The 13060-nt window shown below is 33.9% G+C and overlaps 1 protein-coding gene across 1 annotated transcript; it reads left to right on the top strand.

Moving 5' to 3' along the window:
* Positions 1 to 583: 583 nt before the first annotated feature.
* Positions 584 to 1853, top strand: LOC124848229 (uncharacterized). The gene has a single exon (XM_047325869.2). It carries the CDS (start codon positions 623 to 625, stop codon positions 1556 to 1558), a length of 936 nt encoding a protein of 311 aa, XP_047181825.2. The 5' UTR covers positions 584 to 622; the 3' UTR covers positions 1559 to 1853.
* The last annotated feature ends 11207 nt before the right edge of the window (positions 1854 to 13060 follow it).

The following is a 13060-nucleotide window of genomic DNA, read 5'->3' as shown; positions in this document are numbered from 1 at the left end:
CGCATGGATACCTGCTTAAAAGATATCCGTCAATATTTTAAAACCCACATATATTGGTCGATACCTGCAATTATTTAAAAATATATATATTTTTATAAATTATTAAAATAAAATTTAAATAAAATTATAAAAAAAATATAAAATATAATATAAATTAAATTAAATATAAATTATAATTTAATTTTAATTAAATTTAACCTTATAAAATATAAATTAATGTTAATTTTAATTAAATTTAATTTAATGAAATATAGATTAACAATTAAATTAAAACTGTAGATTATTTTAAAATGTAAGAAGGAAATTTAAAAAGAAACAAAGTTGTAGATAAATTTTTTAAATAAAATTGTAAGACAGACTATTTTTCTTACGGAAATATTAACACAAAATTTAACGTATTATTACTTTATTTTATTAACTTTTCTCGCTTCTTTTCACGGTTTGAAAAAGTCATTTGGTATATGAGAAGACTTTCTTCCACGAAAGTACCAGAAGAAAAATCAATAAATAAAGCGCGTTGACAAGTCAATACTAAATAAAATAAAAAGTAGTTTATTTATGGGAAGAAAGAGGATCAAAACAATCTTGCAACTTCACTTGGCTGTTCTTCTCTCCTTCCCAAATGACTCCCAAGAAGAGCCTTTTGGACTTCATTTCTGAAGTTAAGCTCATCGTCAAACCACATTCTCGTCACTTCCACATTCTCAATCTCATCTTCCTCTTCCCCCTCTCCCTCTTCCTCCTCCTCTCTCCCACTATCTCTAACCTTTTTCACTTCTTCTTCACCAAAAACTCTCCCAGCCTTCTTCCACCACAAACCATCAACCCCTCATTTCTCCTCTATTCTCTCTTTCTTTTGCTTCTCTCCAACTGTGGAATCATCACCATCATCTATAGCATTTTCCACTTCTCCCATCACGAACCCGTGAATCTCCTATCCGCCATAAAGTCCATTTCCACTTCCTTCCTACCCCTCCTCGCCACCACCATCGTTTCCCAACTCATCTTCTTCTTCATCTCTTTTTTCTACGGTCTTCTCTTGATTCTTCTCATTCACGGGGCCAAGCTTTTCCATCTAACGCTTCTTCCACACTCCTCACCCTTCATCATAGGATTCTTAATTGTTCTTCCTATGATAGTCGTGCAGACGCGTTTGGAAGTTAACTGGATCCTAGCGAGTGTTATTGTGGTGGTGGAATCATGTTGGGGTATGGAGCCCCTCAGAAGAAGTGCGAAATTGATTAAGGGAATGAAAGGAGTGGCCCTATCTTGTATCCTCTCCTATGGATTCGTGGGGTTGATCGTGATGTTGAATTACCTTTCTTTGACGAGGAGACATGATGGATTTACAGAGTGTTGGTTTGATGCGGTGTTGAAATGGATGCTGATTCTGACAGGTTCTTATACCCACGCTTTTGTTATGCTTTTTAAGATTGCTGTTACTACAGTGTTGTACATATACTGCAAGGCAAATAACGTTGAGATAACAGAGGAGGTTGGAAAGGACTATGTTAGCTTGCCCTTCCATGATGATGGGAAAGTCTCGCTGGTTGTTTGAGCTATGTGTGTGCTGTTAAAGTGGAAAATTTTTATTGTGAAATCTCTCTGTAATGGATGCGAGTGGGGATGAGGTTTTCACTTAGGCGTGTAGAAATTTATTTTGTTCATAAAGTTTCACAGGATCAAATTTTATCTTTTTGTATAAAAATTATTTAGGAAAAAATAAATAAACTATTATGGAAAGGGGACTGGATGGGGGAGTGTGTTTGAGTATGATCTCCAAGTAAAACTTGTGCTCGTTGTTGTTTTTACGCTGAATCATATGAAATTCTTGTTCCATAGTTTATCATCTATCACTGAGAGGCTATATTTAAATTTCTGGTCGGATTCATTTTTCTATTATTTTAAATATCAATTAAAATATCTTTTATAAAATATAAAAATTACAACAACAAAAAACTATTATCAAATAATTTAAATATAGAAAATGATAATTTTTTTTCTCCAATATGAAATATAAAAAACTATAATTTTATGAATGTTAAATAAAATCCTTATGTAATATAAAAAATCTATATATAAAAGTATTTTATCTATGAGTTATCTACGGATAAAAATCCATATATAAAATTATTACTAAAAACATTGCCTACAAATTTATATTCATAACTAATATACGAATAAATCTTTATGTAAAATTTATAAATAATTACATACAAATTTATTAAATTTATTTATATATAATAATATATAAATAAATCCATCCATTATGAATAATTTGTTGGCTAAACTTTTTCTTATTTTTCAAATATTTTTTTTGTTTAAGATATCTTCATAATGAAATAAAGGTAAAGATCACATTTATGATTCAAAATTATCACAGTTCATTATCTTCACATTTTAATATTTTTTAATCATATATGATAATAACTCTTAAATTCGTCTAATATATTTTTTTAATATATTACTGACTAATTATTTTTTATTATAGACATCTGATAAAAAAGATTATTAAATGATAAAGATAACGAAAAACAAAATTAATAGATGTTGTTGAGAATATGTTTTTTTTTTCTGAAAAAGAATTAGAATTGAACAATGTTGTTACTTGTGTTGAAAGTTTTAAAACTGTATTTCTAATGTTGATAGCTTACATTATATGATAATATTTTTTGGTTTCAGATTGTTTGATTTTGGTTTAATTTTAAAGCATTTTTTTATGAAGAAATAGTGATTTCTGTCACGCCTCATTAAATACCATGCTTAGTCACCTGTCAGCTTCCATTAATGTACCATGCTACGCAACTTAATGCATTAAAAATTCACTGAGAACGAGCCCTGCATGCACGCCACTTGTCAATTTGGAAACTTCTGAAGTCAGTGGTGGGGTGCAGGTGTCGTCTAGAGGGACGCTCGTCCGTCTGACAGTGGGATTTGAACAAAAGTAACTTTCTGGAAAATCTCCCACTCTCTACGCGCACCTTCTCCCTTTCCAAACTCAGACTTTTCCTTTTCTCCTCCATCTCTCTAGAACTCTGATCTTTCTCTCTTCTGCAACTCACCACCCTCTTCTCCGATCACATTTCAGAAAACGCAGAAACCCTCCCTGCACCGAGAGCTCCATATTGAACCGAACAACTTACAGTTCTGGTAAGTTTCACTTGGACGCTCGTTTCTGGAGTTCCTGCAAACTGTATTCAGTTGCATGCAATGGTGTAGACTAAGCCCTTCATTTTCTTTTGGTTAGTTTAGTTGGAGAGCTTAAGAGAAACGTTGAGAGAGCCTCTTATAGACGAATCAAGATCCACTCATTTTAGGGCGATTACTACAAATCCGGGTAAGGGAAGCTTATTAGATTTAATTCATGTGATTGTGTTGTACTGCATGTGCGTTTAAGTGTTGCTTGAATGTATGATTCATGATATTGTATTTTGGTATGCGAATATGATTCTGAAATGATGCGTGTAAATGATGAAATGTGCTATGGTTGGATTAAATTGAAAAATGAGTTGTATGATGAGATGATGTATGAAGAAGTATGAATTTGTGCCATGATATGAGTGATTAAATGCATGAAAGTTTATACTGAAAAATATGGTTACTGTATGTTGAAATTGAATATGAAAATCATATGAAAATGAACGTTCGTTATCGAAACGGTCTTTGACCGTTCGGTAGTCCTAAGTAAATTCTTTGTAGTAGTTGAACCTTTTCATTTGGGAAGGATTCTCTTTGAGGACGAACGCCCTCTTATATTAGCCTTACGTTTGCGCGTTCGGCCAAACGTAAATACCCTGAGTGTTTGTGAGAAATTTGAGAAGCCTGAGAATATATTTAAACACTTAGTCATATTGTTCCAAATGTAACTTCAACATTATAACTTATGAAAAATCTTATTTCAAATGTATTGAATTAGCTATGGGTCTTGACCCAAAGCGTACGTCCTAAGTAGCGCTCGGTCTTATACCGAACGCTCGTCCAAATTCGTATGTGGTAAAGAACGCTCGGTCCTATACCGAACGTTCGTTCCTTCCGTAATTATCAACGAGCGGTAATAGCGTTCGTCCTGAATTGAAATAGCGTTCGTCCATAAACTTAAAATAGCGTTCGTCCTAAAATTCAGTAAATTGCGTATCGCGTTCGGTCATTTACTGGCAAGCAGTTATTCCAACTAAATGGTACTTAGTATAATTTGAATTGTTCTAGGATCAGTTCATTTAAACTGATTCAACTTTAATAACGTTCGTCATGAAAGATGAGTTAGCTTTATTCCTTTGTAAATGAAGTCCTTTCGGTCTCGCTTTTGACGTTCGTCCTCGTTATGAAGAGGATTGAACGTTCGTCTTTTTATGAAAGTGGAACATAGAATGAAAATGTATTTAAGAGGAAGAATTAAGATGTGTGAACACTATGAAAACTGGAATTGTGATTGTGGAATTTGAACGAGCATTCCAGGGAGGAACGACTCTTGGTTGGAAATATAGATTTGTAAGTATGAACGTGGTAAGCTTAGATGGTGGTTCATCCTGATATTCCGTGAGTGCTCGTTCTCAAGTAGAGAGGAGTATGTCATGCGTGAGAATGGCAGGAGGTCTAGTCCATAACTGTAACTTGGACCGAACAGACTAACCTCAGGTGGCTACTGATGAGCATTCCAGTTACCCCACCTGGGTGCACGGACGCCTTAGCTACACAGGATTCATACAGTCCGGACGGTCGGTCTAGTATCAGGATTTGGATGGAATTTATGTATGAATTGAATGTATATGTTGTGAATGTACTTGCTGAATTTGATAAGTATGAAATATCTGTTTGACTTGAATTAAATTAAATAAGCTTACCCTTGCATTTCCATTGTGTTGTCTGGTTATGTACATCCGTCTTGTCAAATGCAATGATCATCCGTGTGGATGTGAGCAGAGGGAGATGTGTCTCTAGAGCAAACACTGGAAGATGGGATCCTTGCTGAAGAAAATTTAGTTGAGGTTGAAGTGAAGGTCGAACAGTAGCGCGTTCGGTTTTTAGTTAGAATATTTAGGATATTGGGCCGCTGTGAGCGAGCGCCCTTTTACTGATTGTAAATATTAGGATGTTCGGTAATTGTTTTGTAAACCGTTCGTCCTCATTCTTTTGTAAACGCTCGCGAATTCATCTGTGTTTATATACATTAGGCCGTTCGGCCACTTTTGAATCTCTGATTCCCTTTTTCTTTAAGACTGTTTTGCTTTATTGATACATGTGATTATTCTAAATATATAGTTTGATGACTGTATAATTTTGGGATGTTACAATTTCACTAATTAAAAAAAAATGATTTCCCGTTCCAACAATTTTAGAAACTCCTAGTAGATAACCTAAACAATTAGCGACGATTTTGAAGAATCCTAAGAAGTACGAGTGGTTTTCCAGAACCTTAACAAGTCTTAATGATTTTTAAGAACCATAACAATTTGTGACGCTTTTCCAGAATCCCAGCAAATAACAGTGATTTCCCATAAAATTGTCAGAAATTTTTCAATGCGAAAAGAGAAATGCATTTACTAGAGATTAAAATTGTTTATAATAAAAAATTAACCCCTAGTAAAATTTAACATTTTTACAGTGAGACTCCTCCCATAGCTTCCGAGTTAGCAATGTTCAAGGTGTTCCCATGTCCCTTTAAAAATTTTATATGATTTTTTGTTTTAAAGTTATTTAAAATCTTTATTTTTGTAATATGTTGTTTAATATGTGGATTTTTTTATGTTCGCTAATTGTATTCTTTAATTTAATTTATTTGAAATTGAGTGAATCTTCGTTTGAGATTCAAATGTACTTTTTTTTATTTTAAAATCTAAAAAAAAGTCTACAAAATTTAACAGTTAAATTAAAACGGTAGATTTATTAAAAAATGTAAGAACTAAACTTTAAAAGAAACAAGGTTGTAGATAAAATATTTAAATAAAATTGTAAGGCAGTTTACTTTTCTTACGGAGATATTAACACAAAATTTAACGTATTTCTTAGTTACTTTTTTTTTTTTAAGAAAACGTTTATTTAACAACTATTTCTTTGTCAACCTTTTGATAATGCCAGATGATGAAACGGAATTAGTCCATTTTAAATGTTTTTATAAAAGCAATAATGTTATATGAAGGGCATTTTCGGAAGAAGAAAAATGTTCAACAGTTTTATTTAAGAAGATCCTTACGTTTTGTATCTTCTTCTTCTCTTGCGAAAGTTCTCATTCTCTCTCCACTAAAGCTCTCACTTTGTCTCCCTCGCCTATCTGTCTCGCTCTTCCTTTTCCCTTCGTCAACGACCTTGTTCCATTACCATTCTCGCTTGTCTCTACTAGCATTTTTCTATTTCTTCCTCTCTCTTTTCATTTGTGTCGCGCTAGTTTCCCCTTCTCTCTCGCGATTTATCCTTGCTTTTTCATCCCTCCATTGCGAGCTCCAAGGTGACCTCCCCTAACATTGCTCCATTAGCATTGTAGCATTCCACCTCTCTCGCGATCTCTATCAACGAGTAAAGGTGTCTTCTTTCTCCAAGGTTTGAGCTTTGTTTGGTGAGAAAAGGGTTTTTTTGCATGATTATTTTTATTTTGTGCATATTGGAGTTTGAGGGAAATGTAGTAATTGAGTTTGTTTGAAAAGTAAATGAAACACTTGGTGAATAAATCATTATGAAATTTGTGTAGTTGAAAGTTAATTTCATATAACTAATTGCAACTTTGTAATGTGGCTTGTGTTCATATATGGTATTGTGTTAATTTCTTAAAGTGGCTTGTGTTGATTTTAGGAGCAGTTGCAAGTATTTAGACAAAAACATGTATGGACTGGATTCTACACAATGACAACGTGTGAAGACAACCAGTGCTGAAACACTTAGGATTTTATAGGTTTTCAATTTTATGTTGATTAGTTGCCTAGATATTCATTGCATGAGCCTTGTACATGTTTTTTGTATACAAAAGATTATGATTATGTTGGGTAATATGTATTGATAATATATTATATGAATAAAATTTCAATTTTGATATACTACTATACGTTTTTTTCTAGTCTTGTTCGACCATATATATTGAAACCTTTATTTGGTTATGGGTGCTTGGTACAAAAATTGATTCTGTAAGCGACCCTGATAGGCTTGAGTGTTGGTGCCTAAAAACAAGATCCAATTCAATGGAGTGTTGGTGCCTAAAAAAAGAATCACATCACACCTTAATTATACTACTATTTTATATTGAATTATGGAAATTTTATAAAGAAATAAAATAAAATTGAATAAAATAACAAACATAATACCTTGAAAGTAAACTCATTTAGGAAACTTAGAAAAACTTTGTTTTTGGGAAATTAACTACATCTACTAAAAGTGGTCTAAAAATTATGAGCTAGTAGTCATTTGAAAGATCTTAGAGTCTACACTCCAACAAAACAAGAATCAACTCATTTAGAGTTTGATGGAGAAAGTTATCAGCAAAACAACCAGCAAAGGTATGAGGTGGCAGGAATATATAAAACGTTAACTTGAATTAACTACACCTATTCAGATGTCCAAAAATCACAAATTAGTAGTCATTGGAAAAATTTTTGAGTCTATTTTGTAATAAAAAATAGAATCACATCATTTGGAGGCATGTGGGAAAAGTTATGATTAAAATAGTTAGTAAAGGTCAAAGTTGACAGCATGTTATCTCACTCAAATTGCCTTCAGGAAGTGACGTTCTCACAACTGGGTACTGTAGTACAAGTTTTTGTACAAAACTAATTTTTTTTCATGTAATCGTTTACAGGATCCTTGTAATCGATTACAAAGGACAAAGTGACCTACAATTGTTTAAAGACTTCACCTAACTTGGTTATCACACCAACATTGGGTCTTTCCTCCACTATGGACTGCCCAAACCTCTGTTCTCAAGGTTTACTCACACTTAAATACTAAAAAGAATTCTCATCCATTGAAGAAATATGAAAAAAATACTTAAATTTCAATTGGGAGTTACGTTCCCACAACTGGGTCCTATTGAACAAGTTTTTGTACAAAACTAGATATTTTTCGTGTTATCGTTTACATGGTTCTTGTAATCGATTACAAGTGACAGAATGACCTGCACTTGTTTTAGGACTTCACCTAACTTTGCCATCACACCAACATTGGGTCTGTCCTCCACCATGAACTACCCAAACCTTAGTTTTGAGGCTTTACTCACATTTCAACACTAAAAACAAGTCTCATCCATTCATGAAATATGAAAAAATTAAGAAAAATGTGTTTGATTAGTGGTGTTCCCACAGTTGGGTCCTATTGAACAAGTTTTTATACAAAACCATATTTTTTTTTGTGTAATCGTTTACAAAGTTCTTGTAATCGATTACAAGTGACAGAATGGCCTACACTTGTTTCATGACTTCACCTAACTTGGTCATCACACCAACAATGGGTCTATCCTCCACCATCGACTGCCCAAACCTCAGTTTTAAGGCTATACTCACACTTCAACACTAAAAACAAGTCTCATCCATTGAAGAAATATGAAAAAATTAAGAAAATTTGGTTAGTGGTGTTCCCACAGTTGGGTCCTGCTGAACAAGTTTTTGTACAAAACCAGATTTGTTTTTCATGTAATCGTTTACAAGGGTCTTGTAATCGATTACAAGTGACATTATACCCTGCAAATGTCTGAAATCCAATAAAATTTTGTCAATTCCTCATTATTAATGGATGATACTCAATCACATTGGACACTTTATTTTTAACATTCCAAACAACAACTCGTTTGACAATGCCAATAGGGAAAGGAATAACACTTCAAATAACATGCACAATAATGAATGCAAATCAAGATCCATCTTCATTAACATTAAAGAAAATGTTACAATACATTATTTTGTTAATCTATAAACAATGATCTTTTACTTTCTATAACAACTAAATACACAAATCACTCATGTTTCGTCCTATTTCCAGTGTACGGAGTTCTAAGGGCTCTACTCATGTATCACTCTCTTGATCCAACCCGCACAAACCTCTCTGTAGTCGGTTGGTTGGTGTAAATGCCTCCCGGACTTATAAAGGAAGTGTTCATGTGGATTCTTCATGAGGTGTACTATGTAAACCATCATCTTTATTCCTATGTTTATCCTTCTCTTCAGCCAACTTTGCCTCCAAAGCAACAACCTTCATTTCTAACCAATAATTCACTCAAAATATTTCTCCCAAGTTTAACTTTATCAGTCAAATCTAAAAACCATCGAAATGACGTATTCTCAATAAGTGACCTATGCTCTTCAGTCAATCTTTCATTCAAAGTACAAACATACTTTGTTTTGAAAGAATGATGAACACACAACTGCATCAAAGAAAACAAATTAAGAAAAATGGCAAAACCCAAAAACGATAACAAATAAATTCAAACAAGAAATAAAACCCCAATTAAACAAACACAAAAGCCAAACCGAAAACCCAAAATGAAAACCCAAAGCGAAAACATAAAGTCAAACCCAAAACACGAAAATGGAAAAACCCATTTACCTTACTTGAACCACCAACGTCACCGGAGGATGTTATTGCACACAATACCATCAACAGAAGCTTTTGGTCCGTTCCACGCAAATGAAGAGGTTACGCAAAGCTTGGAGAAAGGACGAAAATGGAAGGACAATGAAAATGAAAAGAGACAACGAAAAATGAAAAATGAGAGAATGGAAAGAGATGATGAAGGTCTAGGATAATTTTGGAATGAATAATTTATGAACCCTAGTTTCTTTTCCATGTCACATTTTTACATTAAAATTTTATTAAAATGTTATTCCAAGCGAACCAATCCTGTACTAACACATTGTGTTGCCATAAAGTTATAAAGTTGACAATTGTTAATATATGGGGATTTGTTTTAGGAAAACGTTTCTTTAACAACTATGTTTTGCCAACATTTTGACAACGCCACGTGAGGTTGTTTCATTGGTTGGTTTTAAATTTTTTTTTAGAAAGGTGAAATTTGTTTAGAAGGGCAATTTTGGAAAGAATTTGGATAGAAACTCCTTTTGGCAGTTTTTTTTTTCAGATTCACTCTTTTTCGCAGCTTGGTTTTCTCAACTCTCTCTCCACAATTGAGGCTTCAATCTCTCTCCACCATTGAAGCATCTATCTCTCTCCACCGTTTCGGTCTTCTTCGTTCCTTGCTTTTCTTCACTCTCTGTCTCACCATTGAAATGTTGTTTCTTTCTTCCCTTTGAGTTTGAGTTAGACTCTTCTTACTTCGTTTATTGGGTCATTTGGTCATTGTCGAGGATTTCGTCTCTCTCTTTACCCATTTCCCCTATTTTTGATGGTGTGATCGTGGGCTCGTTGGCGATATATATATCCCCCGTTCTGGAATTTTGTTGATTTTGGCGTGCATTGTCGTTGGAAGCATTTCCGTGATTGTGTAAGTCTTTGGCTTTTGTCTCCCATTGTGGTTGGTGGTATTTCTCCCAAGGTTTGGGGTTTTTTCACACACACCGTCGAGGTTGGTATCACCAAGGTTTGGGCTTTTTTCGCACACACCATTGATTCATTACAAAACTTCACATTACAAGTTGTGGAAACCATCAACAATGACCAACAAGGGTCCTTCATTCATAAAATCTTAAAAACAAACTCATAACAAACAAAAAAACAATCATGGGGAGCGCGGTTGCCACACTTGGGTAGCACAGATAAACTTTTAGTACAAAATTGCAAATTTAACCTAGTAATCGATTACTGCCTTTCTGTAACCGATTACAAGTGCATCTCTCCAGTGTGTATGGTGCAGGACCTAGCATGCGTTGCTAAGACCACCCAGGATGGGTCTTACCTACACAGAAGACTTATCAAACTTCACACCACAAATTGTGGAAACCATCAACCATGACCAACAAGGGTCCTCGATTGACAATATCTTAAAAAGATACTCATAACAAACAAAAAACAATAATGGGGAGCGCAATTGCCACATTTGGGTAGCGTAGATCAACTTTCAATACAAAACTGCAATTTTAACCTAGTAATTGATTACAGCCTCTCTGTAAGCGATTACAAGTGCATGTGTCCAATGTGTATGGTGCAGGAACATGTTAGGTCATTGAATTGTTGAGAAAAAATGTCATTTAGGTGTTTTCATATAAGTTAGATGAGCTCCATAAGCATTTCTGGCCAATTTCTGCCCTGGTAATCGATTACAGGAGTCTTGTAATCAATTACCATAGGAAAAATGGTCATTTTTACAGAAACTTCAACTGTACTCCCCACTTGGATGAACAACAATCCCCAACTCTATTTTTCTGACCTTTGCTACTTGTTTTGTTCTTAACTTTCTCCACCGAACTCCAAATGACTTGATTCTTTTTTGTTGGAATCTAGACTCAAAGAGCTTTCAAATAGGTTTCAAGTGCATAAAAAAAATTTACCCCACTCAATTGTGGACAAAATAGTTCATATAGGTGTTTAAACTAAGGTAAGTGAAGTCCATATAAGTGTTCGACTTGTGCTAGTAGAATCACATCACACCTTAATTATACTACTATTTTACCTTGAATTATGGAAATTTTATAAAGAAAGAAAATAAATTAGAATAATATAAGAAACATGAGACAATAACGTGAAAGTAAACTCATTTAGGAAGCTTAGAAAAACGTTGTTTTTGGGAAATTAACTACATCTACTAAGGTGGTCTAAAAATTATGAGTTAGTAATCATTTTAAAGATCTGAGTCTACATTCCAGCAAAACAAGAATCAACTCATTTGGAGTTCGGTGGAGAAAGTTATGAGCAAAACAACCAGCAAAGATCAGAGGTGGTAGAAATATATAAAACGTTAACTTTAAGGAATTAACTGCACCTACTCAGATGTCCAAAAATTATAAATTAGTAGTCATTGAAAGGATTTTTGAGGTATGTGGAAAAAGTTATGATTAAAATAGTGAGCAAAGGTCAAAGTTGACAGCATGTTATCTTATACCTATATCTTTCCCTCTTGTTGACATATCTATTATTTATTGAAAATTCCTTTTAAAATTTGTGCATCGTAACAACAGTAGATGACATATTTCTTAATTAATAAAATGAAAAATTTTCCTATAAGACTCCAAGAAGGGGTGTTACAACAATGGTCATGCACCTCACCTCAGCTGGAGAAAACCACCTAAATGGACATTTTTTTGTTGAAAAACTCTTATTTTTATACTTAAAATTGATATAAAAAACAACCTTTATGACTTAGAAACTAGCTTGGAATCATGCTTTTGCTTATGTTTTTGGAAATAAGAGAGTTGGATATGTTTTATGCTTGATTTCCTTGTTTTTGCAGGATTTTGAGATTAATTGAGTGAAAGAAGTGAAGGAGCTAAGAGTTGGATTCAGAAAAGGAAGAAAAATTGAAAAAAAAGGAAGAAGCCGCAAGTACCGCTCAACACCATTTACCGCTGAGCGGCACTTTGAAGACCCGTAGTCACCGTTGAGGGGCAAAACTTCAACTGAGGGGCATAATACATGTCATGCACTTACCGCTGAGCGGCATTCTGATGGGCTTGGGCTCACTTTTTATAATTTTTAGAATATTATATAAGGTTTTAGTTAGCCTAGGTCAAGTATCTTTGGCTGGGACGAAGCAGAAACACACTATTTCACCCTTTGGAGGAGGATCTTGAATGTTAAGGCTCCTTTCTCACTTTCTGGGGTTCTATCTTTTCACTCTTTCATTGTAATTCATATAGTTTCACCATGAATATGGTGAACTAAACATTTATAGTTGTTGGGGAATCAATGTAATCCTTTTGAAACTCTCATGTATGGAATTTGTTCTTCAAAATCTTCTTTAAGATACATGCTTTCTTTCATTAATTGTTAGGGTTTTTCCTCTTTGCTCAAAGCATGCATTGTTTAACTCATTCGATGTCATGATCATTGATTTTGTCGATATGGACACATACGGGGAAATCTAGATCTAGGGAATCTCTCCCAATAGTAGTATAAACGTAGACATATGAGTATGATGGTTGGTTGCCTTTAAGCTTCTGTTCACTATAATGCATGATTAATTGCTAGGGAGACA

The sequence above is a fragment of the Vigna umbellata genome, chromosome 1 (genome assembly GCF_029865625.1).
Source record: "Vigna umbellata cultivar VRB3 chromosome 1, Vumbellata_1.0, whole genome shotgun sequence".
Classification (NCBI taxonomy): Eukaryota; Viridiplantae; Streptophyta; class Magnoliopsida; order Fabales; family Fabaceae; genus Vigna; species Vigna umbellata.
This window is presented reverse-complemented; position numbering and strand designations above follow the sequence as displayed.

Excerpts from the sequence above, each read along its gene's own strand:
- LOC124848229 (XM_047325869.2), top strand. The coding sequence starts at position 623 with ATGACTCCCAAGAAGAGCCTTTTGGACTTCATTTCTGAAGTTAAGCTC.